Below are 26,055 nucleotides of genomic sequence, written 5' to 3'. Positions count from 1 at the left end.
TGCAGTTCTGGAGAGGTGGCTCCTGGACTTAACAGCTTTTCTTGGAAGGCCAAGGCTGCCCTCTTCTGGTCGGCCATAGCAGGTGGCCATGCTTAAAAGTGTTGTGCCTTAGTGGACACTGACCAAGGGCCTGGCGTGAGCTAGGGCTGGATGTGCAGACAGGCACGCATTGGACAGGTGCTGGGGCCACGGCTTGCTCAGGGACTCTGGTCTACCTGTGCCACCTGCCCAAGGACCACTGTGTCATCTTCCCTGCCCCCATCCCTTGCCCTCTCTTTCTGTCTCCTTCAGATCCTCCCATCTTAAAAAGGCTTTGCTGGACACCACATCCTCTTCCAGCCCAATCCGTTGCTCTCTTTTTGTGACCAAACTCGACCGAGTTGTCTGCAGTCACCTGTCCGCCCCCACTTTTTCTTTCCTTCAGCACTCCTTCCTTAAGCCATTGCTTCTCAGCCTCCACTTTCACTACTCCAAAGAATTTTCTCTTACCAACATCCCCAGTGATCTGCAGGATCCAGTGAGCACTTTACTTTAAACATGGATTGTCAACTAATAATACATATCAGATAACACATTGATTCATTCACCCCAAAAGAACCTAGGACGTCAGCTTTAGGTCTCCATAGATAATCACCAGGATGGTTTTGGTGGATATATAGTATTTTTTTTTTTTTTGAGACGGAGTCTTGCTCTGTCGCTCAGGCTGGAGTGCAGTGGCGTGATCTTTGCTCACTGCAACCTCTGCCTCCCAGGTGCAAGCGATTCTCCTGCCTCAGCCTCCCAAGCAGCTGGGATTACAGGTGCCCGCCACCACGCCCAGCTACTTTTTTGTTTCTTTAGTAGAGATGGGGTTTTACCATGTTGGCCAGGCTGGTCTTGAACTCCTGACCTCATGATCCACCTGCCTCGGCCTCCCAAAGTGCTAGGACTACAGGCGTGAGCCACCGCACCTGGCCAGCAATATGTTCTTTAAAAAAGACTCAACAGTAACATATGGTCCTACTTTTAAAGGCTTCAGAAGTGTATAAGATGAAAGAGAACACGGCTTCGACCCCACCTCATCAGGCACTTCTTACAGCTGAGACAGCTCCTTCCCATCCAGACACAAGCTGTGAGACAAGATTTGCATTTACAGGAATAGCTTTCTAATCTGCATATTCTTCATCCCCTGGAAATGTTCTCCATCCTCACCTCTGCAGGTCCTGGGCACCATCTCTCCTCGTCTTCTGCCACTCTCTAAATGGTAGCATTCTTCTGAATTCTTAGACCTCCCTGTCTTGTAAACCCTCCTTCTTCTCAGAAGAAGGGTTATCTCCTCCCATGGCTTTAAATACCATCAATATGCCACTGCTTCCCACAAGGAGATGCCTGGAACCTGGCATGTTCAAATGCGCTCCTGATGTCCCCCTTCCCCCTCATGAAGGGCCCCCTCAGTCTGCTGGGTGTGGGAGTTCCCTCTGACGTCCTCCTCCTCATCACCACGTGCAATCTGTCACCCAGCTTGCCAGCCCTGCCTCCAGAACACATCTCCCTGCTTTTCTGGAGCTGACTCTGTCATCTCCCCCAGGGCGATGGTAATAGCCACTGACTATCACAGTCTATTCCTCCAGAATCCACTTGGGCCCTCCCTCAGGTAGCCAGATAGGCATGTAGACGTTGTATTTAAAATGCAAATCTGACCATGTCGTTTCCCTTCCTGACCCTTTAGACTCTTCCCCATCACATGCAGGGTAAAACATGTTTCCTTGGCAGTTCTGCCCCCCTCCCTCTGACCTCATTGTCCTCACTGCACTAACTTGCTCTGCTCGAGCCACTCCAGCGTTCTCTGTTCCTTGATCAGGCTGAAGTGCTCAGCACCGCTTGCCTCAGAACCTCTGCACAGGCCGCTTCCTCTACTGGAAACATTCTTAGATTCTTTCCTTCCCTCTTGGCTTGGCTGAGGCCTCCTGCAGGGCTCAGTTTAACTATCTGAGCCTGAGGTTGTCCTTTGCCCCTCACACCCAGGTCTCTTGCAGCACGTACTTTTTCTTCCCAGCTCTTAACCACTTGTAATTCTATCATTATTTGGTGCTCATTTGGGACTGCCGTGCCTGTCTTCCCCACCAACCTGAAAGCTCCGTGGTCTCAGAGTGCCTCTGTGCTTTAGTCACCACTTGTTTTATTAACACCTATCACAGAGCCTGGCAACTCAACAGATGCTCAAAAGATACCCTTCAGTGCAGCATTGAGGTTGCATTCCCTGTTCCAGCAGTGAGGTTAAGAGCTGGTGTGCTAAGGGCTGACACTTAGAATCCCATCTGTGCCACTTAAAAGCTGTGTGACTTTGGACCAATCACTTAGCCTCCTTGAACCTCTGTTCCCTACCTTATGAGATTATTAGTAAGGTTAAATGAGAATGTATATAAAATACTTAATGCAGTGACTGGCACAGGATATGCCTACAGTGAATGACAACACTTATTTAAATATTTATAATTAGGCTGAGTGCCGTGGCTCAACCTGTAATCCCAGCACTTTGGGAGGCCAAGGAAGGAGGACTGCTTGAGCCCAGGAGTTGCCCAGCCTGGGCGACGTAGTGAGACCCTGTCTCTATTTCAAACATATATGGCCGGGCGCGGTGGCTCAAGCCTGTAATCCCAGCACTTTGGGAGGCCGAGACGAGCGGATCACAAGGTCAGGAGATCGAGACTATCCTGGCTAACACAGCGAAACCCCGTCTCTGCTAAAAAATACAAAAAACTAGCCGGGTGAGGTGGCGGGCGCCTATAGTCCCAGCTACTCGGGAGGCTGAGGCAGGAGAATGGCGTAAACCCGGGAGGCGGAGCTTGCAGTGAGCTGAGATCCGGCCACTGCACTCCAGCCTGGGCAAGAGAGCCAGACTCCGCCTCAAAAAAACAAAACAAAACAAAACAAAAAATATATATCTATTTTTAAAAATTTAAATAATTATAATCAAAGCTCAATCACAGGTCCCCAAAGTGCTAACACTGCTTCTTCCTCTCACATCATGTGGTGAGGCAGGGAACAAAAACACAGGTCCACATCCACTCAGATTCGGGGTGGGCCACATCTGCCCCTGGGAAGCAAGCTGTGGTGGCAGCAAGCCCAGCTCTGGAGCCTGACCTTTGTGTGCCACTCTGCTGCTGATTGTGTCACCACAGACGGGTGGACCTCGCTGAACCCAATTTTGTCCTCCATAAAAAGTAGCCAATAAATATTTCATAGCATAGTCATTGGGATTAAATGAAATAGTGCTTATAAATATCTAGCGCTGAAAAGTTGCTCAATTAAAATTAGACTCTTATTACAAAATGAGAATGGCTAAAAATGACTCTTATGCCTCTCACCATGTTTCAAAACTGGCTCTCTCTTCTCTTGTTTATTCATGGAGAGTCAGACTTGAATTTGAAAGTTCGTTCTGCCACCTATTTGCTGCATAGCCTTTCAGAGCATCAGTTTCCTTCTCTGTAGATTGGAGCTAATACCCATCTGAATGGGTTCTTTCCAAGGGCTGAATAAAAGGGTGAATCCAAAGTAGGAGTTGGCAAACTATGGATGGAGGGCCAAATCCAGCCCCCCACCTGATTTTATGAAGTTGTATTGTTGGCTCACAGCCACATTCATTCAATTATGCTTTGGCTGTGGCTGTTCTGGTGCTACAAAGGCAGTTGAGAAGTTGTGACAGAGACTGTGTGGCTCACGAAGCCTAAAATATTTACTCTGGTTCTTTATAGAAAAAGTATGCTAACACCCGATGTAAAACATCTAATTCAGGGCCTGCTTGTGGCAGGTGCTTAATGAACACAGTTGCTGTCATCATCATCATGAAATTCATCATCGTCGTCATCATCATTTGTTCGTATCATTAATGCAGCAATCAGGTGCACCCATGTTCTGCAAAGGGGATGAGGAGGAGCCCCTAAGAGGAGCAGGGCTGAGGCAGCACATCCTGCACACTCAGCACAGGGCTGTGCACAGAGTAGGCCTTTGGAGTGGGATGATCTCTGTCCAAAAGACCCTTGGTCTGGTGGACTTTCTAATACACCAGCAACATATTTATTATTTATTAAGTTGATAAATAAAAAATAAAAATTGTACATATTTATGGTGTACAACATGATGTTTTGATATATGTACGCATTGTGGAATGGTTAACAAGCTAATTAGGCATTCACTCACATACTTACCTTTTTTTTGTGATGAGAACCCCTAAGGTCTATTCTCTTAGCAATTTCCAAGCGTACCATATGTTATTATTAACTATAGTCACCATGATGTACATTAGATCTCTTGAGCTTAATTTTCCTGACTAAAACTTTGTATCCTTTGATCAACTTCTTCCCACTGCCCCTTCGCCATCAACCCCAGCTGTCGACCCAACCACCATTCTAGGCTGCTTCTCTGAGTTTGACATTTTTAGATTCCACATATAAGTGAGGTCATGCATGTTTGTCTTTCTGTGCCTGGCTTATTTCACTTAACATGATGTCCTTCAGGCTCATCCATGTTGCTGCGAATGACAGGATTTCCTGCGTTTTTAAGGTTGAATAATATTCCATTGTGTATGTGGACCACATTTTCTTTATCTGTTCATCTGTGATGGACACTTAGGTGGCTTGCATATCTTGGCGATTGTGGATAATGCTGCACTGAACATGGGAGTGCAGATATCTCCTCTACACATTGATTTCCTTTCCTTTGGATGTATAACCAGTACTGGATTGCTAGATCATACGGTAGTTGGTAGTTCTATTTTTTGAGATGGCGTCTGGCTCTGTCACCCAGGCTACAGTGCAGTGGCGCAATCTTGGCTCACTCCAGCCTCCACCTGCTGGGTTCAAGTGATTCTCCTGCCTCAGCCTCCTGAGTAGCTGGAACTACAGGCATGCACTACCATGCCTGGCTGATTTTTTGTATTTTTAGTAGAGATGGGGTTTTGCCATATTTCCCAGACTGGTCTCAAGCTCCTGGCCTCTAGTGATCTGCCCGCCTCGGCCTCTCAAAAGTGTTGGGGTTACAGGCGTGAGCCACTGTGCCCTGTCCTATTTTTAGTTTTTTTTTTGAGGAACCTCCATACTGTTTTCCAAGTAATATTTAAACATTTAAATTTGCCAGGAAAATGTGTCAGAAGCCTGTTGTCAGGGCTACCATGAGTCCATATAATACCTTTGTGAAAATTAGAAAATGTACCCTTTCCTTAAGGCACTTAATTGTTTTTTTTTTTTTTTTTTTTGAGACGGAGTCTCACTCTGTTGCCCAGGCTGGAGTGCAGTGGCTGGATCTCAGCTCACTGCAAGCTCCGCCTCCTGGGTTCATGCCATTCTCCTGCCTCAGCCTCTTGAGTAGCTGGGACTACAGACGCCCGCCACCTCGCCCGGCTAGTTTTTTGTATTTTTTTTAGAAGAGACGGGGTTTCACCGTGTTAGCCAGGATGGTCTCGATCTCCTGACCTTGTGATCCGCCCGTCTCGGCCTCCCAAAATGCTGGGATTACAGGCTTGAGCCACCGCGCCTGGCCGACAATTAATTGTTATAATAAGTATACTGATTTTCTTAGAATGAGATGCTTTACTGCCAGGAATTTGTAATAAATATACAAATCTACTCTGTATTCATTCTGAATGGGACCCCCCATCCCCCAGGATTGTGCAGTGCACCACCTGCATGGCTGTACATGGCAGCCCTGCTTATCAAAAATGGTGAATCCATGTAACTCCTGATTTCTATGTATCTGGTGTCTTAGAGCAAGGCCCACCTGTTACAGGCCTCCCTATGCATAGCTGTGACTTTGCCCTCATCTGTGCTTCCTTGGGTTCCATGGGCCAGCAGGCTCTGGTGCCTCCTTACTACCACCTTTGGGGCCCCATAGGCAGAGATGGAGTTGGTCCAGCATATTGGAGTCCCTGCCAGTAAGATCATCTACGCCAACCCCTGTAAGCAAATTGCACAGATCAAATATGCTGCCAAGCATGGGATCCAGCTGCTGAGCTTTGACAATGAGATGGAGCTGGCAAAGGTGGTAAAGAGCCACCCCAGTGCCAAGTAAGCTGAGAACCACTCATGGGGAGGCTGGGCTGTGGGGAGGCTGGGCTGGGGAGGCTGGGCTGAGGGGAGGCTGGGCTGTGGGAAGGCTGGGCTGTGGAGTGAGGGTGGGGGTGGGGTGAGGGGGTGGAGCTGGGGCAGGTCACCCTGTCCTGGACCCAGTCACAGTTGCAGGAGGTTGGGGTAGGTTCTCCTGGACTGAACCCAGGATGCTAGGTCTAGCTGGAACAAAGGCAGAAATAACTAGTTAAAGCCCCAGGCGGAGTGAGACCCATGTTATGGAAGCCAAAGTCACAGGCTTGAGAGAGTTGAGGGAGTGGTCAGGAAAGCTTCAGGAAGCAAGTGGCATTTGAAGCGGGCCTTGAGGAATGAATAGAATTTGGAGAGGGTATAAAAGTGAACTGCATAAGCAAATGCATTGAGGTTGGAAACAGCATGGGGCATTTAAGAGTAAGCAGAAACTTAGTGTGGCTGCAGCATGCTATGTGCAGGGGGTTGAAGGAGATCCTGGTCGGGGGTGGGGACCTGATGCAAATGGACTTTCAAAGGGGTCAGGGCTGGACGTTTTGCTCTGACTGTGCCTTTTACATGATTACTGGACACCCTTGGACTTCCCAGGAGGGGCCTTTGGGTGAAGGGTTGGGGGGCAGGTGATGGGCCACCTAGTCCATCCAAAGCAGCTTCCATCGTGTTACTGGGTCCTCCTTAAGGCTTTGTTTAAAAATGATTCCTCTCATACATGACAAGTTTGAAAGCTCTGACTGGTGTGGAGACTGATTTGGAGGGGCTGGAGCTGCCCCAGGAGAGTTGGTGAGGTCTGGACAAGGGCAGGGGCTGCAGGAATGGGTCCAGGGACATTTAAGGAATGGATTGGATAGGACTTGAAGGTTGATTGGCTGTGTAGGGAGAGGGAGGGGTCAGGGAGCCTGTGGGGTTGGGTGGCTCTGAGCCATGTAGCCCACAGCCCTTGATTGAGAGATGTGGCTGGGGCGGGGTGACAGGGTTTGTCCAGCAGAGGGGCACTGCGTGTCTCATCAGGATGGTTCTGTGCATTGCTACTGATGACTCCCACTCCCTGAGCCGCCTGAGCCTGAAGTTTGGAGTGTCGTTGAAATCCTGCAGACATCTGCTTGAAAATGCGAAGAAGAGCCATGTGGAGGTGGTGGGTGTGAGGTGAGCACTGGGAACCCCTGCCATCGCCTCCCACACCAGGCTCCCTGCCTCTTTCCCAGGAATTAATTCTGTGAGAGACCTTCCCCAGGACCTCCCAGCAGGGCCTGTCCCTGGGCCTGGAATTCTGCCATTTGAGAATTTCCTCTCTTTGAAAAGGAAGTTTGGAATGGTCCCTTCCCCAGCCCCAGGGTCCCCAGAAGGTCTTGTCCCAGGAAGTTCCATCCAGGGACCTGGCTTTGAGGGAGTTTTACCAGCCTGTAGGACAAAGGTTTTGCAGCTGCACTCTTGAGGAGCTCCTTTTCTTTTCTTTTCTTTTTTTTTTTTTTTTGAGATAGGGTCTCACTCCGTCACCTAGGCAGGCTGGAGTGCAGTGGCATGATCATGGGTTTCTGCAGCCTTGACCTCCTAGGCTCAAGCAATTCTCTCTCCCGCCTCAGCCTCCCAATTAGCTGTGACCACAGGCATGCGTTACCACACCTGACTAATTTTTATTTGTTGTAGACATGGGGTCTCACTCTATTGCTCAGGCTGGTCTCAAACTCCTGGGCTCAAGCAATCCTCTTGCCTTGGCCTCCCAAAGTGCTGGGATTACAGGTGTGAGCCACTGCACCCAGCTGTGTGCCTCTTTTCTTACAGGGATATGGAATATGGAAGGGGTAATAATGAACTACCTAATGAACAATGAACTACCTAATATAGGATTTTGTTTATTCTGTACTTAGGATGTGCCAGCTGCTGTGCTAAGTGCTTCATGCACATTATCTCTCAGCTTTGTGTGGTGTGGGTCTTGTCCCCGCATTATAGGTGGGGAAACTAAAACAAAGCTGAGTAAGCTGCCAAGGCCACCCTGCTGACTGGGAGGCACAGCCAGATCTGGTTGACTGGGGGTCCTGGCTCTCATCCCAGAAGGAGGGATGGGAGGAGCACCAAGTGCCAGGAGACCTTGGATCGAGCCTCCTGTCCACTCCTCCCTTGCCATATGGCCCTTGGCAACCCATTTAACATTTCAGGCCCTCAGTCACTGCATCTGTAAAATGGGCATACCATTTCATGTGCCTGCCCAACGTCACTCTTGGCTGGGGCTCAGGTGGTGGCACTTGGAGCCCTGCATGTCAGCCGAGGCTCTTCCTGTCTTCTCAGTTTTCACATTGGCAGTGGCTGTCCTGACCCTCAGGCCTATGCTCAGTCCATCGCAGATGTCCGGCTCGTGTTTGAAATGGGCACTGAGCTGGGTCACAAGATGCACGTTCTGGACCTTGGTGGCGGCTTCCCTGGCACAGAAGGGGCCAAAGTGAGATTTGAGGAGGTAACCCTGGAGCTGGGAGTGTTGTGCTGGGCTCTATGGTGGGGAAGGGGGATATGGAGGGATTAGATGATGGGAGGGAGACCACTGTGCATGGGTCCTATGCACTGCATGCCGTGCTTGGTGCTTACCTGGGTGATCTCACTACTTATTAACCCTATGCTACAGCTGAGCAAGCCGAGGCTCACAGAGCTTACATCACTTCCTAAGCCAAAAGCCACCTGGTCGATCTCACTACTTATTAACTCTGTGCTACAGCTGAACAAGCCGAGGCTCACAGAGGTTACATCACTTCCTAAACCCAAAGCAGAACCTGGTTCTGCCTGCCATGCCCTTCACCAGCCAACTGGAGACATAACCAAGACACATTTACATAAGTCATAAGGTTCTTTAAGGGGCGGGATAGGCCTCTTCACCCTCAGGTGGGCTGATGAGAAATCGGGTGGGAAGGCAGGGAAAGGAAAACCAACCTTTGGTCTGCTCCCTGTCCATTCTCCTCCATTCCCTTTTCCTTACCCACTGCGAGGTGAAGCCAAGAAAAATGTGTCCTAGCAGTTCCCACTGCAACCACTAGAGGTCGCCTCTTCTTGGAAGGCACCTCGTTCAGCAATACCGACATCTAGGAATTGACTTTACAGAAATAATTTGGGATAGTCTCAAAGAATTTGCCTCAAAGATGACAGTTCTAGCTTTGTTCATAACGGAAGTCCAGTGGACTTCCCTCGTCCATCTAATACTCAGGATTGGTTAAATTATGGTACATTCTTTTGATGAAAACATTTACTTAATGTGGGGAGGTAATTCACCGTCTATTAAGTAAAACAGGTTCTAAAAACGTATACAGAGACCTATCATGGTTATAATAAAAAATAACATTTGTATAAAAAGTAATTAAATACACTACTCCAAAAGGTTAACAATAATTAGATTCATCTAGGTGATAGAATTAGGAGTGATTTTTATCTTCTTTTTCCTCTTCCGTATTTTCTGAATTTTCTGTAATCAAGTGTATTACAGTTGACCTTTGAACAACGCAGAGCTTAGGAGCACCGACCCCTACACACTCAAAAATGTGCATATAATTTCTGATTCCCCCAAAACTTAGCCTACTGTTGACAAGAAGCCTTATTGATAACATAAACAGCCGATTAACAGATATTTTATGTGTGATATGTATTATATACTGTATTCTTACAATAAAGTAAGCTACAGAAAATATATATGTGTGTGTATATATATATATATATATTTTTTTTTTTTTTTTTGAGACAGGGTCTCACTGTCACCCAGGCGGAAGTGCAGTGACACGATCTTGGCTCACTGCAACCTCCGCCTCCCAGGTTCAAGTGATTCTTGTGTCTCAGCCTCCCAAGTAGCTGGGATTACAGGTGCAAGCCACTATGCTCAGCTATTTTTTGTATTTTTAGTAGAGTTACCATGTTGACCAGGCTGGTCCCGAACTGACCTCAAGTGATCTGCCCACCTCAGCCTCCCAAAGTTCTGGGATTATAGGCATGAGCCACCATGCCTGACCAGAAATAAAATATTATTAAGACAATTATAAGAAAGGGAAAATGTATTTACTATTTATTAAGTGGAAGTGGATCATCATAAAGGTCTTTGTCCTCATTGTCTTCAAGTTGAGTAAGCTGAGAAGGGGGAGGAGGAAGAGGAGGGCTTGGTCTTGCTGTCTCAGGGTGGCAGAGTCAGAAGAAAATGCATGCATAAGTGGACCCACGCAGTTCAAGCCTGTGTTGTTCAAGGGTCAGCTGTATTTAACAAACTGGTTATTTATGAAAGACAGACCCACATCAGGGCTTCTGGAATCTGAGTACCAAGTGTGATACGAAGAGTGCCCCTTCCCATCGTGGGGCCATGAAGGAGGGTGATTTACACAAGCATGAGGCTCTCTACTGGAGGGTGATTTACACAAGCATGAGGCTCTCTTCCCAGCTCTGTCCCCCTCCTACCTTCTTGGCCAGCTGTCCACAGTTACCAGCTGGGGCCTTAGCAGCGCCAAATCCTTCTTCCGGAAATCAAAGCAGCTTTCAAGAAATAGACTTGGATCTGTAGCAAGTCTTCAGCATAAAGCCCACATTTCTTTTTTTTTTTGAGACGGAGTCTCTGTCACCCAGGCTGGAGTACGGTGGCTGCAACCTCCACCTCCCGGGTTCAAGCGATTCTCCTGCCTCAGCCTCCCGAGTAACTGGGACTACAGGCACGCGCCAACACGCCCGGCCAATTTTTTTTTAGTAGATGTGGGGTTTGGGGTTTCACTGTATTAGCCAGGGTGATCTCGATCTCCTGATCTCTTGATCCGCCCACCTCGGCCTCCCAAAATGCTGAGATTACAGGCATGAGCCACCGCGCCTGGCCATAAAGCCCACATTTCAAACACATACTTGTCTCCCCATTCTCCTCCTACCAGATTGCTTCTGTGATCAACTCAGCCTTGGACCTGTACTTCCCAGAGGGCTGTGGTGTGGACATCCTTGCTGAGCTGGGGCGCTACTACGTGACCTCGGCCTTCACTGTGGCAGTCAGCATCATTGCCAAGAAGGAGGTTCTGCTGGATCAACCTGGCAGGGAGGGTAGGTGCCAGGTGGGCAGTGGAGCCCTGTTCTTCCCTGAAGCTGGAGACAGTGGTTGGCTAAGCAGGGTCTGGTTTTAGACCCAGTGGCTGAGGATGGGGGAATCTGGAGAATGAATGGGTTCTTGCTTTAGGGAAACTTACAATCAAGTCACCCCACCTCAAGACATTTATTTAGTATCTTTTTTCCTAGACGTGTTCATATTTTGTGAAGATTGAGAGCAAAACAACCTTAGAGAGGATAGATACTCTATTGACCCAATTTTACAGATGAGGAAACTGAGAGCCAAAGAGAATACAAGTGAACAGCTTAATAGCTAGTAAAAGCCTGCATTCGACCCCATGTCTGTCTCCTCTACAAAGTACAGACTCCTACTCACCCTACTGCTTCTCATAATATAATGAAAATAATTAATGACAGCTTACATTTGTTTAAGTCCACTTTACAGGTGACAACATAGGCAGGGGAAGGCTGAGTCATTAGCCCAAGGTCACATGGCTGATAAGGGGCAATGCTGGGATTCAAGTTCAGGTTAGGCTGACTCAGAGCTTCTGAGCCCACATCACCAACATCAGTGGTCTTCCCTGCCCTTCCAGATAGGTCAGACACAGTAGCCTGTGAGTGACAGGTGTCAGGGACTCCGATCTTGAGGCTTTGCCCTCTGCTCTGGGACCCTCAGGCCGGGGAGCCGCAGGACCGTGCGCTCTTCCCCGGAGAGAATTCATGTGAAGGGCGGTGGGCTCCAGGTAGAATGTCCTGTGTTCGTGTGTGGCATTCTTCTGGCTTCCTTTATAGACCTGGGGGATTGTCCCATCTGATCCAACCAAGAGACCTGGCTTCTCATTCTGGCTCATCCACTGCGCTATCACGTGCCTCTGAGCAAGTAGCTTAACCTTTTGGAGTCTTGAGTTTGGGTGGGCTGCACTTCTGCCTGTGCTGGGGCATCTAGGGGCTCAGATGCAGGCAGGGGAGTGCGTCCTGGGCAAGGTTGCTTGGCTGCAAGGGTGAGTGTTCCCAACACGGCAGTGAACCCATGTCATTGGGAGGATGACCGCTGATGGCTTTTGTTGTAGGCCCCACCTCATGGTTGAGGAATGGGCAGCCATTTTGCTTTCTTGCTGAGTCCACTGTTGTGCCAGCCCCACTACCATCCCCTCACATTGCTATTTGTGCTGCCCTGACCCCTCCCCTCCTGCAGAGGAAAATGGTTCCACCACCAAGACCATCGTGTACCACCTTGATGAGGGCGTGTATGGGATCTTCAACTCAGTCCTGTTTGACAACATCTGCCCTACCCCCATCCTGCAGAAGGTGAGCTTACCCCATGTGGGCCTGTTTTCAATTGTGTGTGTGTATTTCAATAACATTTGTTGTGTTTTTATCTAATTTTTAAAAAGTCAAACATATTTATTGTCTATAATAGACAACAAGGGTGACGAAGGTTATCACACGTAATCCTACCACACAGAGAAAGACTCTGAGCATTACATACTTTAAAAAATGCCTTATACTTTTTTTTATGACATTGGAATCATATTGTTTTGTAACCTGCTTTTTCCATTTATATGGGGTGTAGCTCTTTCCATGCCATTAACTGATCTTTGACAACATGATTTTTGATGACTATATAGTATTTTAACCAATCTAACTCTAGTGGTTGGCCATTTGGTTTTCTCTTTTTGAGCATTGTGAATATATGTTGAGGTTACAGCTCTGTGGTAAATTCCTGGAAGTAGAAACACTTCATATACAGTGGGTTTTTCTGTAATAACGGGAACAGGAATACATAAAACATTCCTCCTAGCCTGTGGAACCCAGCCCAGGGCCTCCAGCACCTTTAATGGGCATCTTTGAGAAAAGAAAGAAAACCAGACATCATTGTATCTTCCCCTCTCCATCGTGTCTTCCCATCTCTCTCTCTCTCTTTTTTCTTTTTTGAAATGGAGTCTTACTCTGTCACCCAGGCTGGAGTGCAGTGGTGTGATCTCAGCTCACTGCAACCTCCGCCTCCTGGGTTCAAGTGATTCTCCTGCCTCAGCCTCCCAAGTAGGTGGGACTACAGGCACCTGCCACCACTCCCGGCTAATTTTTGTATTTTTAGTAGAGGCGGGGTTTCAACCATGTTGTCCAGGCTGGTCTCGAACTCTTGACCTCAAATCATCCACCCACCTTGGTCTCCCAAAGTGCTGGGATTACAGGCACGAACCACCATGCCCGGACTCTTCCCATCTCTTGATCTTTGTGCAGCCCCTCTTCCTGGAAAGAAACTTTCCTTGCATGCCTTGAAATGCCAAACTAGCACTCAATATGTTTTTCCTTCCCTTCCCATCCTATCCAGTTTTTCTTTTGCTTTTTCTTTTCTTTTCTTTCTTTTTTTTTTTTTTTTTTTGAGACAGAGTGTCGCTGTGTAGCCCAGGCTGGAGTGCAATGGTGCGATCTTGGCTCACTGCTGCCTCTGCCTCCCAGGTCCCGGTTCAAGCAATTCTCCTGCCTCAGCCTCCGAGTAGCTGGGATTACAGGCACACGCCACCATACCCAGCTAATTTTTGTATTTTCAGTAGAGACGGGGTTTCACCATATTGGCCAGCCTGGTCTTGAACTCCTGACCTTGTGATCCACCTGCCTCGGCCTCCAAAGTGCTGGGATTACAGGCACGAACCACCATGCCCGGACTCTTCCCATCTCTTGATCTTTGTGCAGCCCCTCTTCCTGGAAAGAAACTTTCCTTGCATGCCTTGAAATGCCAAACTAGCACTCAATATGTTTTTCCTTCCCTTCCCATCCTATCCAGTTTTTCTTTTGCTTTTTCTTTTCTTTTCTTTCTTTTTTTTTTTTTTTTTTTGAGACAGAGTGTCGCTGTGTAGCCCAGGCTGGAGTGCAATGGTGCGATCTTGGCTCACTGCTGCCTCTGCCTCCCAGGTCCCGGTTCAAGCAATTCTCCTGCCTCAGCCTCCGAGTAGCTGGGATTACAGGCACACGCCACCATACCCAGCTAATTTTTGTATTTTCAGTAGAGACGGGGTTTCACCATATTGGCCAGCCTGGTCTTGAACTCCTGACCTTGTGATCCACCTGCCTCGGCCTCCCAAAGTGCTGGGATTACAGGCGTGAACCACCGTGCCCAGCTCCTATCCGGTTTTTCAAGAGTCAATCAGAGGGGTCTTGAAAATCAACTCCACTTTGTGGCTCTTCCTGCCCCTTATCCCTGTGCTGGCCTAGGGAACCCCTCTCTCCCTCCCTCCCTCCCTCCTCCAGGTGCCCAGGCACCCTGGATGTGCTTGATGGAGCCTCACTCCATGGTTAAATGTGGTTACATCTGCTGGTCGGAGTAGGCCTCCCCAAGGTGCTGAGGAATGCTGAGCTCTCTACTCTGACGCACTAGCATTGCCTGCATTCTTGTGGCAGCCCACATCCTACTGCATTGAGAAGGGACCAGGCCGGCCAGGTTACAAAGCGGGCAGCTGCTGCATCCCTGTTACTCTGCTTCTCTAGTCCCTGTCTGCCTGTTGCATGCTGGCTCTCACCCACTCCACTCCTTTCATCGGCTCCTCAGAAGAGGAGATGGTGGTCCCAGCCCACTGCCACGTCCCCCACCAGGATCTCTGCTTTGGCTGATCTCTAGTTGGCATTCCTGACTTGGGCACTGGGATATTTGACTCTCTTTGTGGTCTGTGCTGTTTCTCCTCTGGACGATGCTGTGGTTTCTTCCTTTAGGCTCTTAACTGCTTTCCAAGTCTGGCCACTTGAGCGCCTCCAGAGTTGGGCCCACAGCCTGGCGGTGGAGTCAGACATTGAATAGATGACAGTACACATGATAAGTTCACTCCTGTGGTGCTGGGAGTGTGTGTAAGAGGGATTCAGCCTGGCTGGGGGTATCTGCACCTTCTTTCCCAAAGAAGGTCCCCTTACAAATATAATAGTTTTGGCATCTTTCTTTGCATACCTGCTCTTCCTTCCCAGGGACTTTGTGTTTACACCTCGGTATAAAAAGTTGTATGAGGCTGGGCATGGTGGCTCAAGCCTGTAATCTCAGCACTTTGGGAGGCAGAGGCGGTTGGATGACCTGAGGTCAGGAGTTATGAGACCAGTCTAGCCAACACGGTGAAACCCTGTCTCAACTAAAAATACAAAAATTAGCCAGGCATGATGGCACATGCCTGTGATCCCAGCTACTTGGGAGGCTGAGGCAGGAGAGTAACCTGAACGTGGGAGGCAGAGGGTACAGTGAGCCGAGATTGCGTCATTGCACTCCAGCCTGGGCGACAGAGTAAGACTCTGTCTCAAAAAAAAAAAAAAAGAAAAGAAAAAAGTTATATGAAACATAATCCTTGGCTCAAGGTATACTTCTTATCATTGCACCATGCATGTTTCTTTTTTTTTATTTTTGTAAATTCAGCAAATAATTCAGTACTCTCAAAGTGCTACTCTCAATATTCAAAGCACTGTGCTGAGGTCTGCAGAGGAATTGTCTGTGCTTTGGAAGTACAGTTCTGTTGGATAGAAACACGTGTGTGTGTGTGTGTGTGTGTGTGTGTGTGTGAGATTAGTATACAAGCTACAACCATGTATGAGAAAAGTACAGAACAAATATTATTGGAGCTTTTAAAAAATATTTTAGTACTGTACATGTTTCTAAAAAATAAGGAACTTAAAAAATCACAATTCCATTATCAAATAAAAAATGAACAGTTCCATAGTGTCCCCCATCATCGGTGTTGAGCTATCCCCAACTGTCTCATAATGGTTTTTATATTGATTTGCTGAAATCAGGAGGCAAAGAAAGTCTGCGTGGTGCATTTGGTTGCCATGTCGCGCGCTCTCTCTCTCTTTTTTTTTGAGATAGTCTCGCTCTGTCACCTAGGCTAGATTTCAGTGGCGTGATCGCAGCTCACTGCAACCTCTGCCTCGTAGGTTCAAGCTTTTCTCCTGCCTCAGCCTTCTGAGTAGCTGGGATTACTGGTGTGTGCCACCATGCCTGGCTAATTTTTGTATTTTTAGTAGAGATGGGGTTTCGCCATGTTGGCCAGGCTTGTCTCAAACTCCTGACCTCAAGTGATCCACCTGCCTCGGCTTCCCAAAGTGCTAGGATTATAGGCATGAGCCACTGGGCCCGGCGCCATGTCTCTCTCTTAACCCATTGGTTTCCCCATGCTCTGTTTTTCTTTTTCTTTTTTGTAGAGATGCAATCTCCCTATGTTGTCTAGGTGGGTCAGGAACTCCTGGCTCCAAGTGATTGTCCAGCCTCACCCTCCCAAAGTGCTGGGATTACAGTCGTGAACCACTGTTCCTGGCCCCCACCCTCTTTTTAAATCTGGTTTGTTTTTTTTTTGGTAATTTTATTTTATTTTATTTTTTGAGACGGAGTCTCGCTCTGTCGCCCAAGCTGGAGTGCAGTGGCCGGGTCTCAGATCACTGCAAGCTCCACCTCCCGGGTTCACACCATTCTCCTGCCTCAGCCTCCCGAGTAGCTGGGACTACAGGCGCCCGCCACCTCGCCCGGCTAGTTTTTTGTACTTTTTGGTAGAGACGGGGTTTCACCGTGTTAGCCAGGATGGTCTCGATCTCCTGACCTTGTGATCCGCCCGTCTCGGCCTCCCAAAGTGCTGGGATTACAGGCTTGAGCCACTGCGCCTGGCCAGTAATTTTAAACTGAGTTGTTTTTCCTGTGGACTTTCCTGCATTCTTGATTTTTCTGATTGGTGAATTTCCTGAATTTCCCCTTGGTGCTTTTGAACATGTTTCTCTGCCTGGTATTTTTTTGTTTTTTGAAATTAGGTAGATTTAGTGGTTTGAATAGCATCTTAATCAGGTTTGGAATAAAAATGCTCCATGGGAGATCTTGTCTTTGTTTTCTTTTTAGCGTAATAAGCATCATTATCATTTAACCTATGTTGCCTTCCATGCAAAGTCGTCACTATCTTGACTCATGCATTGTTATTCTCTGGCTTTCTTTTTCAGTATAGGTCTATCACATCTCAATCTATTCCTTGAGTGTATTTATAATTTATTGTATTTGTTTTTTTGCTTTATAAAAAGGTATTTTGATGCATGTAACCTGTTTGGGCTTTTTCTCCCTTCATATCACAGTCTAAGAGCCACACATCCTGCTGCATGTCTCTAGAGTCCATTTATTTCATTGCTGTGTAGCGCTCTTTTGGTGAGTATGCTGCAGTTTATTTGTCCATTCTCCTCTCAAGGCATTTGGACTGTCTTTGGGTTTTTGCTACTGTGAATACTGCCACTGTGAATTCTTGTTCCTCTCTCTCTGATGAGTGAGCAAGGAGTGGAATGGTTGGGCACAGGGCATGTGAATGTTTGGCTTCAAGAGACAGTGCCAGTTTTCTGAAGTGTTGCACTGACAATCCCACCAGCAGTGTGTAAGAGACTCAGTGACTCTGCATTTTCCCCAGCACGGGGTATTGCCAGACTGAAAACACTTTCCCAGTGGAATGGATGTAAAATGGTATCTCACTGTGTCTTGATTTGCATTTCCCTCATCACTAGCAAAGCTGGACATCTCATTGTATATTTACTGGCCAAACGTGTTTCCAGGAACTTCTTCCAGGGACTTTGTAAGTTGGCGTTGCCCTTCATGTCTGAATTTCTCCACCGAGTGGTCTGTACCCACTGCCCCTGCTCACTCAGCTCCCTTAGCCCTTCCAACCTCTCCAGTTGGGTACCTGTTCCATGATGCCATGGAAGATGCTCTTGAAAGTCACTTCCATGCTGCTAGCTCTTCCATGTGGCTCTTCTGTCCCAGCAGCTGGTCCTCCTCTGTTTTCATGCTCACCTCTCCTGGCTTCTGTGGCAACATCCTGGGCCTTGGCTACTCTTCTGCTGTTCTCACCTTGTCTCCTTGGCACTTCTCCTGCTCACCCTTTAAGTGTTGACTGTCTCGGGCCTCAGTCCTTGATCTTCTCTATGTGTACTTCCTAAGTAAATGCTTCCAGACTGAGGCTGTTAGTATCTTCCATACTATCATCACTGCCACATTTCTATCTCTATCCTGTATCACACCTCTGAGCTCCAGACTTGTACATCCAGCTACCCACTTGACATTCCTACTGGGATTTCACAGACATCTCAATTCACTTGTTCAGAACTGAACTCTTGATTTCCAACCCCAAACTTCTCTCGGTAAATAGCACTGCCACTAGCCAACTGCTGAAGCTAAACAAGTTGGCATTATTCTTGATTCTTGCTTTCCCTCTCCTTCCACATGCAGTCCACCTGCAATTCTTGAGTGTAGTTCCAAAATACATTTTGAATTCAGTGAATTCTTTCTCTGTCACCACCCTAATGCAAGCCACCATTGCCTCCTGCTTGAGCTACTGCAGTAACCATTAACTGGTTTTCCTCCCCCTACTCCTACCTGCTTACCACCCATTTTCCACGCTGCAGACAGAACAATCTTTTAAAATCCCAAAGATTATGCCACTCCTCTGCTTAACACCTTCTGTGGCTTCCCATTGCTCTCAGAATAAAACCTAGACTCTTTACCACAACCAGCAAGGCTCCCACCATCTTCCCAGCTACCTCTGCCCTCACTCCCGTCCCTGTTTTCAGCTCCACTTACCAGCTCCAGCCCCACTCCCCTCCTTTCTGTTTTTGTAACACATAAGTTGTTTCTGCTCTCAGGGCCTTTGCATTCGCTCTGCCCAGAATGCTCTTTCACTCGCCCGAGACAGCTGCTGTATTCTCTTTCTTATGTCTCAGCTCAGATGTCACCTCGTCAGGGAGGCCTTTCCTGACTGCCCTCTCTAAAGCAGGCTCACCTCCCTCAATCAGATAATTTTGATACCCTGCTTATTTTCTTCACAACCCATCATAATCTGTTAATTATCATGTTTTTGTTTACTTGCCTATAGTCTGTCTTCTCCATTAGCAGGTAGGCTCTATGAGGGCAGCCACCTTGTCCAATTAGTTTCCTCTGAGTTCCCAGCACTAGACACAGTGCCTGGCACATAGTAGATGCTCACTAAATATCTGTTGAATGAATTGTGAATCAATCATTCAATAAACTGTGAGACCCTTGAGGGTCTCATATCTGTTCATATCTGTTTCCCTAGTACAGAACTTGGCACACAGTAGGTTTAGTATATGTTGGAATGGAATAGATTTTTTTTTTTTTTTTTGAGATGGAATCTCACTCTGTCACCCAGGCTGGAGTGCAGTGCTGCAATCTTGGCTCACTGCCACCTCTGCCTCCCGGGTTCAAGTGATTCTGCTGCCTCAGCTTCTCGAGCAGCTGGGATAATAGGCGCCCGCCACTACACCTGGCTAATTTCTGTATTTTCAGTAGAGATGGCATTTCCCCATGTTGGTCAGGTTGGTCTTGAACTCTGACCTCAAGTGATCCGCCTGTCTTAGCCTCCCAAAGTGCTGGGATTACCAGCATGAGCCACCGCACCCGGCCATTGTTTCTTTCATTTCTATGTCTTTGACAAGGATAAAGCATTGTGTTTTTGTTTATTGTTTTATTCTTTTGGTGTCAATGCCTTTTTATATCCTCTGTTCACTTAATTTGGGAGGTCTTGAAGTTTTTTCTTGCATATAGAGATGAGCTTGCATATGCATGTGTGCATGTATTTAATATGATGTTTGATTCAAATATTTTTAACTCTATTGGTTTATTTAGTTTTGTAATTCTTTGTTATTCTTTCATAGAAAATTTGACACACTATTGTGTTTTAACTAAGTTTGCTGTAAGTTTTTTTTTTTTTTTTTTTTGAGACGGAGTCTCAATTTGTCATCAGGCTGGAGTGCAGTGGCGCAATCTTGGCTCACTGCAACCTCCACCTCCCAGGTTCAAGTGATTCTCCTGCCTCAGTCTCCCAAGTAGCTGGGACTACCGGTGCCCGCCACCACACCCGGCTAATTTTTTGTATTTTTAGTAGAGATGGGGTTTCACCATGTTGGCCAGGATGATCTCGATCTCTTGACCTCATGATCCACCTGCATCGGCCTCCCAAAGGGCTGCGATTACAGGCGTGAGCCACCGCGCCCAGCCTGCTGTAATTAATTGTAAGGAAATCTGTTACTTTCTTTTATGCTCTGCTGTTATAGATTATCTTTATTATATATATATATATTTTTTTGTCCTATAGAAATAGGATGTTTATTAGAAGAAATTTGACACAAATAGTAAAATAAAATGATTCACTAATCCCACCATTCAGAGATGACTGTTGTTAAATGTACTTTGATTTCTACTTCTTTTGGGTTTAATGACAATTTTATTTTATTTAAGACAGGGTCACACTCTGTCACCCTGGCTAGAGTGCAGTAGCACAATCATGCTTACTGTAGCCTCCACCTCTGAGGTTCAAGCCATCCTTCCCACTCCAGCTTCTGAATAGCTGGGACTACAGGCACATGCCACTATGCCTGGCTAATTTTTGTACTTTTTGTAGCGATGGGGTTTTGCCATGTTGCCCAGGCTGGTCTTGAGCTCCTTGTTTTGTTCAAGCAATCCTTCCACCTTGAGATTACAGGCATGAGCCACCATGCCTGACCTGATTATTTTTTTAAAAGTTGTCTAGTCTTTTGCTAAGAATAAGCAAGACTTTTTGTTTACTAATGTCATGATTTAACCAATTTTAGCTGCTCTGATATTAAAAGGTGTTTTCCTCAATATACTTCTAAAATATTGGAAATAATCAGAGATGAGTGTGGGGAGAGAACTAAGCCCAAAAGCTCTAATTTACAATGCTGTAACATTTTGAAAGACCAATGTTGTTTTTGATTTCTACTTTTAAAAGAAGTGTCATAGTGCACTTTGTTTTTCACTTTAAAATTTTAAATCTTGTGAGCATATGGTTTTCTTTAAATACTGAGATGTTAGGTGGACTTTTCAATATATAAACATTTTAAATGTTCATTGAGTGCTCTAAAATGATACATATTTAGTGTATGTATTAGTTTGTTCTCACACTGCCATAAAGGAATACCTGAGAGTGGGTAATTTATAAAGGAAAGAGGTTTAATTGACACAGTTCTGCATGGCTAGGGAGGCCTCAGGAAACCTACAATCATGGCAGAAGGGGAAGCAGGCACATCTTACATGGCCGCAGGAGAGAGAGGTGTGAAGGGGGAACTTCCAAACACTTTTAAAACCATCAGCTCTCATGAGAACTCCCTCACTATCATAAGAACAGCATGGATGAAACTGCCTCCCATGATCCAATCACCTCCCAACAGGTCCCTCCCTCAATATCTGGGGATTACAATTCAAGATGAGATTTGGGTGGGGACACAAAGCCAAACCATATCAGTGTGTAAAGATGCAGTTCAAAAAATGTGTATCGGCACTTCACAAATGCAAGATGTGATTGAGTATAGGGTGAAATTGAGAGGAGGCAAGTATCGTGGGAGTTTTATGAGAATCTTGGGGGGCAAAATTCAGGACAGTTACCCCAGTCCATGCAGAGAGATCCTCCTTTTATTTCTAGGATGGGGCTTTCTTACTTGCCGTTCCATTTTCTAGTTTTTTATGCTTTCAAAAGTGTGAATCTATGTGGAATGTATTGCAATAGCACTTACCAAGAGTGTACCTAGATTAAGAAGAGAGAAGACTGAAAATTGTAAATGAAAGAGGTGACATTACAAGATACCACAGAAATTCAAAAGATCGTAAGAGACCACTACTAGCATGAATAATTATATACTAACAAATGGATAACTTAGGCAAAATGGATAAATTCCAAGATACATATTACCTACAAAGACTCAATCACGAAGAAACAGAAAATCTGAATAGACCAATAATGAGTTAGGAGATTGAATCAGTAATCAAAAACTTCCCAACAAAGAAAAGCCCAGGACTTGAATGGCTTTACTGGTGAATTCTATCAAACATGTAAAAAAGAATTAATACCAATCCTTCTTAAACTCTTCAACAATACTGAAGCAGAGGGTACACTTCCAAACTCATTTTATAAGGCCGCAATTACCTTAAGACCAAAGCCAGACAAATATACCCTAAGAAAAGAAAATTACAGGCCACATTCACATAGATGCAAAAATTCTCAACAAAATACTAGCAATCCAAATTAAATAGCACATTAAATGATCACACACCATGATCAAGTGGAATTTATCTCTGGGATGCAAAGATATTTTAACGTGTCTAAATTTATAAATGTGATATACTATAATACCACAATGAAGTATAAAAATCATATGATCATCTCAGTAGATGGAGAACAAGCGTTTGACAAAATTCAGCATCCTTTCATGATAAAAACTCTCAACAAATTAGGTATGAAAGGAATGTACCTCAATATGATAAGGGCCATATATGACAAACTCACAGCTAATGTTATACTCAGCAAAGATCCTAAGGTCAGGAGCAGGACCAAGATGCTCACTCTCACCACTTCTATTTAGTGTAGTACTAGAAGTCCTAGCCAGAGCAATTAGGCAAGAGGAAGAAATAAAAGGCACCCAAATGGGAAAGGGAGATGTAAAATTGTCTCTGTTTGCAGATGACATTATCTTTTTTTTTTTTTTTTTTTTTTTTGAGACGGAGTCTTGCTCTGTCTCCCGGGCTGGAGTGCAGTGGCCAGATCTCAGCTCACTGCAAGCTCTGCCTCCCGGGTTTACGCCATTCTCCTGCCTCAGCCTCCCGAGTAGCTGGGACTGCAGGCGCCCGCCACCTCGCCCGGCTAGTTTTTTTGTATTTTTTTTAGTAGAGACGGGGTTTCACCATGTTAGCCAGGATGGTCTTGATCTCCTGACCTCGTGATCCGCCCGTCTCGGCCTCCCAAAGTGCTGGCATTACAGGCTTGAGCCACCGCGCCCGGCCGACATTATCTTATATACAGAAAACTCTAAGGCTGGATGTGGTGGCTCACACCTGTACTCCTAGCACTTTGGAAGGCCAAGGCTGGTGGATCACTTGAGGTCAGGAGTTCAAGACCACCCTGGCTAATGAAGTGAAACTCTCTCTACTAAAAATACAAAATTAGCCAAGCGTGAAGGTGTGTGCCTGTAATCCTAGCTACTCAGGAGGCTGAGGCACGAGAATTGCTTGAACCTGGGAGGCGGAGATTGCAGTGAGTCAAGATCATGCCACTGCACTCCAGCCTGGACAACAGAGTGAGACTCCATCTCACACACACAAAGGCTGGCACAGTGGCTAATGCCTATAATCCCAGCAATTTGGGAGGCTGAGGCAGGCAGATCACTTTAGGTCAGGAGTTCAAGACCAGCCTAGCCAACGTGGTGAAACCCTGTCTCTACTAAAAATGCAAAAATTAGCCAGTCATGGTGGTGTGTGCCTGTAATTCCAGCTATTCAGGAGGCTGAGGCCTAAGAATCGCTTGAGCCTGGGAGGTGGAGGCTGCAGTGAACCGAGATGGCGCCACTGCACTCCAGCCTGGCGACAGAGCCAGACTCCATCTCAAAACACACACACACACACACACACACACAAACCTCTAAAGACTTCACCAAAAAACTATTAGACTTAGTAAGTTCAGGAAAGTTAGAAGATACAAAATTAACATATGATGTTTCTATATGCTAACTATCTGAAAAAGAAATCAAGAAAACTATCCCATTTACAATTGCATCAAAAAATTACTTAGGAAATTTAAGGAGGTAAGAGATCTGTACACTGAAAACTAGAAAACATTGATGAAGGAAATAAAAAAGGACATAAATAAATGGAAAGATATCCCGTGTTTGTGAATTGGAAGAATTAATACTGTTAAAATGTTCATACTACCCAAAGTGATCCATAGATTCAATGCAGTCCCTATAAAAATTCCAATGATCTTTTCCCCAGAAGTATAAAAAAATCCTAAGATTTGTATAAAACCACAAACGATCCTAAATAGCCAAAGTATCTTGGGCAAAAAGAAGAAAGCTGGAGGCATCACATTATCTGATTTCAAAATATATACTAGAAAGCTATAGTAAGCAAAACAGCATGGTACTGGCATAAAAACGAACATACAGACCAGTGGAATAGAATAGAGAGCCCAGAAATAAATCCATGTATTTACGGTCAATTGATCTTTAACAAACATGCCAAGGACACACAATGGGAAAGGACAGTCTCTTCCATAAATGGTGTTAGAAAAACTAGATATCCACATACAGAAAAATAACACTGGACCCTATCTCACGCCATATACAAAATGAATTAAAGACTTTCAGATTGACTTTTTTTTTTTTTTTTTTTTTTGAGACAGTCTCACTCTGTTGCCCAGGCTGGAGTGCAGTGGTATGATCTTGGCTCACTGCAGCCTCCGCCTCCTGGGTTCAAGTGATTCTGCTGCCTCAGCCTCCCGAGTAGTTGGGATTACAGACATGTGCCACCATGCCCAGATACTTTTTGTATTTTTAGTAGAGATGGGGTTTCCCCATGTTGGCCAAGCTGGTCTCGAACACCTGAACTCAAGTGATTCGCCCGCCTTGGTCTCCCAAAGTGCTGGGATTACAGGCATGAACCACCATGGCCCAGACTGACTTCTTTCAGTTAGCAATATGCACTTAAGTTTCCTTCATATCCTTTCATGGCTTGATAGCTGATTTCTTTTTAGCACTGAATAATATTCCATTGTCTGGGTGTACAGCAGTTTATCCATTCACCTACTGAAGGACATCTTGGTTGCTTCCAAGTTTTGGCAATTATGAATAAAGCTATTATAAACACCTATGTGTAAGTTTTGTGTGACATGCATTTTTAACTCCTTTGGGTAAATGCTAAGGAGTAGAATTGCTGGATCATATGGTAAGAATATGTTTAGTTTTGCAGAAAATTGCCAAACGGTATTTCAAAGTGGCTGCACCATTTTGTATTCCCACCAGCAATGAATGGGAGTTCTTGTTGCTCCACATCCACACCAGCATTTGGTGTTGCCAGTGTTCTGAATTTTGGCCATTCTGATAAGGGTGCAGTGGTGTTTGTTGTTTTAATTTATATTTCCCTGATGACATATGTTTATTTGCCATCTGTGTATATTCTCTGGCAAAGTATCTGTTAAATTCCTTTGACCATTATAAACAGAGTTTTAGTTGTTTGTTTTCTAATTTTTGAGTTTTAAGAGTCCTTCATATATTTTGGATAACAGTCCTTTATCAGATGTGTGTTTTGCAACTATTTTCTCCCAGTCTGTGGCTTATCTTCTCTTAACATTTTTTTTGTTGTTGTTTTTGTTTTTGTTTATTTTTAGATAGAGTCTTGCTCTGTCACCCAGGCTGAAGTGCAGTGATGAGATCTTGGCTCACTGCAACCTTCACCTCCCAGGCTCAAGCGATTCTCCTGCTGCAGCCTCCTGAGTGGCTGGGATTACAGGCATGCACTACCAAGCCTGGCCAATTTTTGTATTTTTAGTAGAGATGGGGTTTTACCACGTTGTCCAGGCTGGTTTCGAACTCCTGGCCTCGAGTGATCTGCCTGCCTCGACCTTCCAAAGTGCTGGGATTACAAGTGTGAGCCACCGCACCTGGTGATACTGTCTTTTGGAGTGCAGAAATTTTTAATTTTAATGAAATCTAGTTTATCAATTCTTTCTTTTATGGATTGTGTCTTTGGTGTTGTGTGTTCTGTTCTTTTTTTTTTTCAGTAGTGCTTGTTACCTTCTAACGTACTATATAATTTTTTTTTTTTTTGAGACAGAGTCTCGCTCTGTCACCCACGCTGGAGTGCAGTGGCATGATCTCGGCCCACTGCAAGCTCCGCCTCCCAGGTTCATGCCATTCTCCTGCCTCAGCCTCTCGAGTAGCTGGGACTACAGGCACCCACCACCACGCTCAGCTATTTTTTTTGTGTGTGAATTTTTAGTAGAGATAGGGTTTCTTTTTTTTTTTTTTGAGACGGAGTCTTGCTCTGTCGCCCGGGCTGGAGTGCAGTGGCCGGATCTCAGCTCACTGCAAGCTCCGCCTCCCGGGTTCACGCCATTCTCCTGCCTCAGCCTCCCGAGTAGCTGGGACTACA

General features: G+C 45.9%; 1 protein-coding gene across 7 annotated transcripts in view; it reads left to right on the top strand.

The window, feature by feature from the left end:
* The window catches only part of AZIN2 (antizyme inhibitor 2), a 43,984-nt gene that overhangs the window by 5,432 nt on the left and 12,497 nt on the right, over nucleotides 1–26,055 (top strand). For 4 of the 7 annotated variants that reach the window (XM_033227215.1, XM_033227214.1, XM_033227216.1 and 1 more), the window contains 5 exons: nucleotides 5,869–6,041; nucleotides 7,080–7,214; nucleotides 8,355–8,520; nucleotides 10,946–11,108; nucleotides 12,307–12,419. In XM_033227215.1, coding sequence (XP_033083106.1) covers nucleotides 5,869–6,041; nucleotides 7,080–7,214; nucleotides 8,355–8,520; nucleotides 10,946–11,108; nucleotides 12,307–12,419 — 750 coding nt within the window. Of the gene's footprint in view, nucleotides 1–5,868; nucleotides 6,042–7,042; nucleotides 7,215–8,354; nucleotides 8,521–10,945; nucleotides 11,109–11,300; nucleotides 12,284–12,306; nucleotides 12,420–17,195; nucleotides 17,266–26,055 lie in introns of those variants that run through there. The other 3 variants (XM_033227217.1, XM_033227220.1, XM_033227218.1) reach the window with 3 other exon arrangements.

The sequence above is a fragment of the Trachypithecus francoisi genome, unplaced genomic scaffold (assembly GCF_009764315.1).
Source record: "Trachypithecus francoisi isolate TF-2019V2 unplaced genomic scaffold, Tfra_2.0 Lachesis_group12, whole genome shotgun sequence".
Lineage (NCBI taxonomy): Eukaryota > Metazoa > Chordata > Mammalia > Primates > Cercopithecidae > Trachypithecus > Trachypithecus francoisi.
Note: the sequence above shows the minus strand (reverse complement) of the source record. Positions and strands in the feature narration are given on the sequence as shown.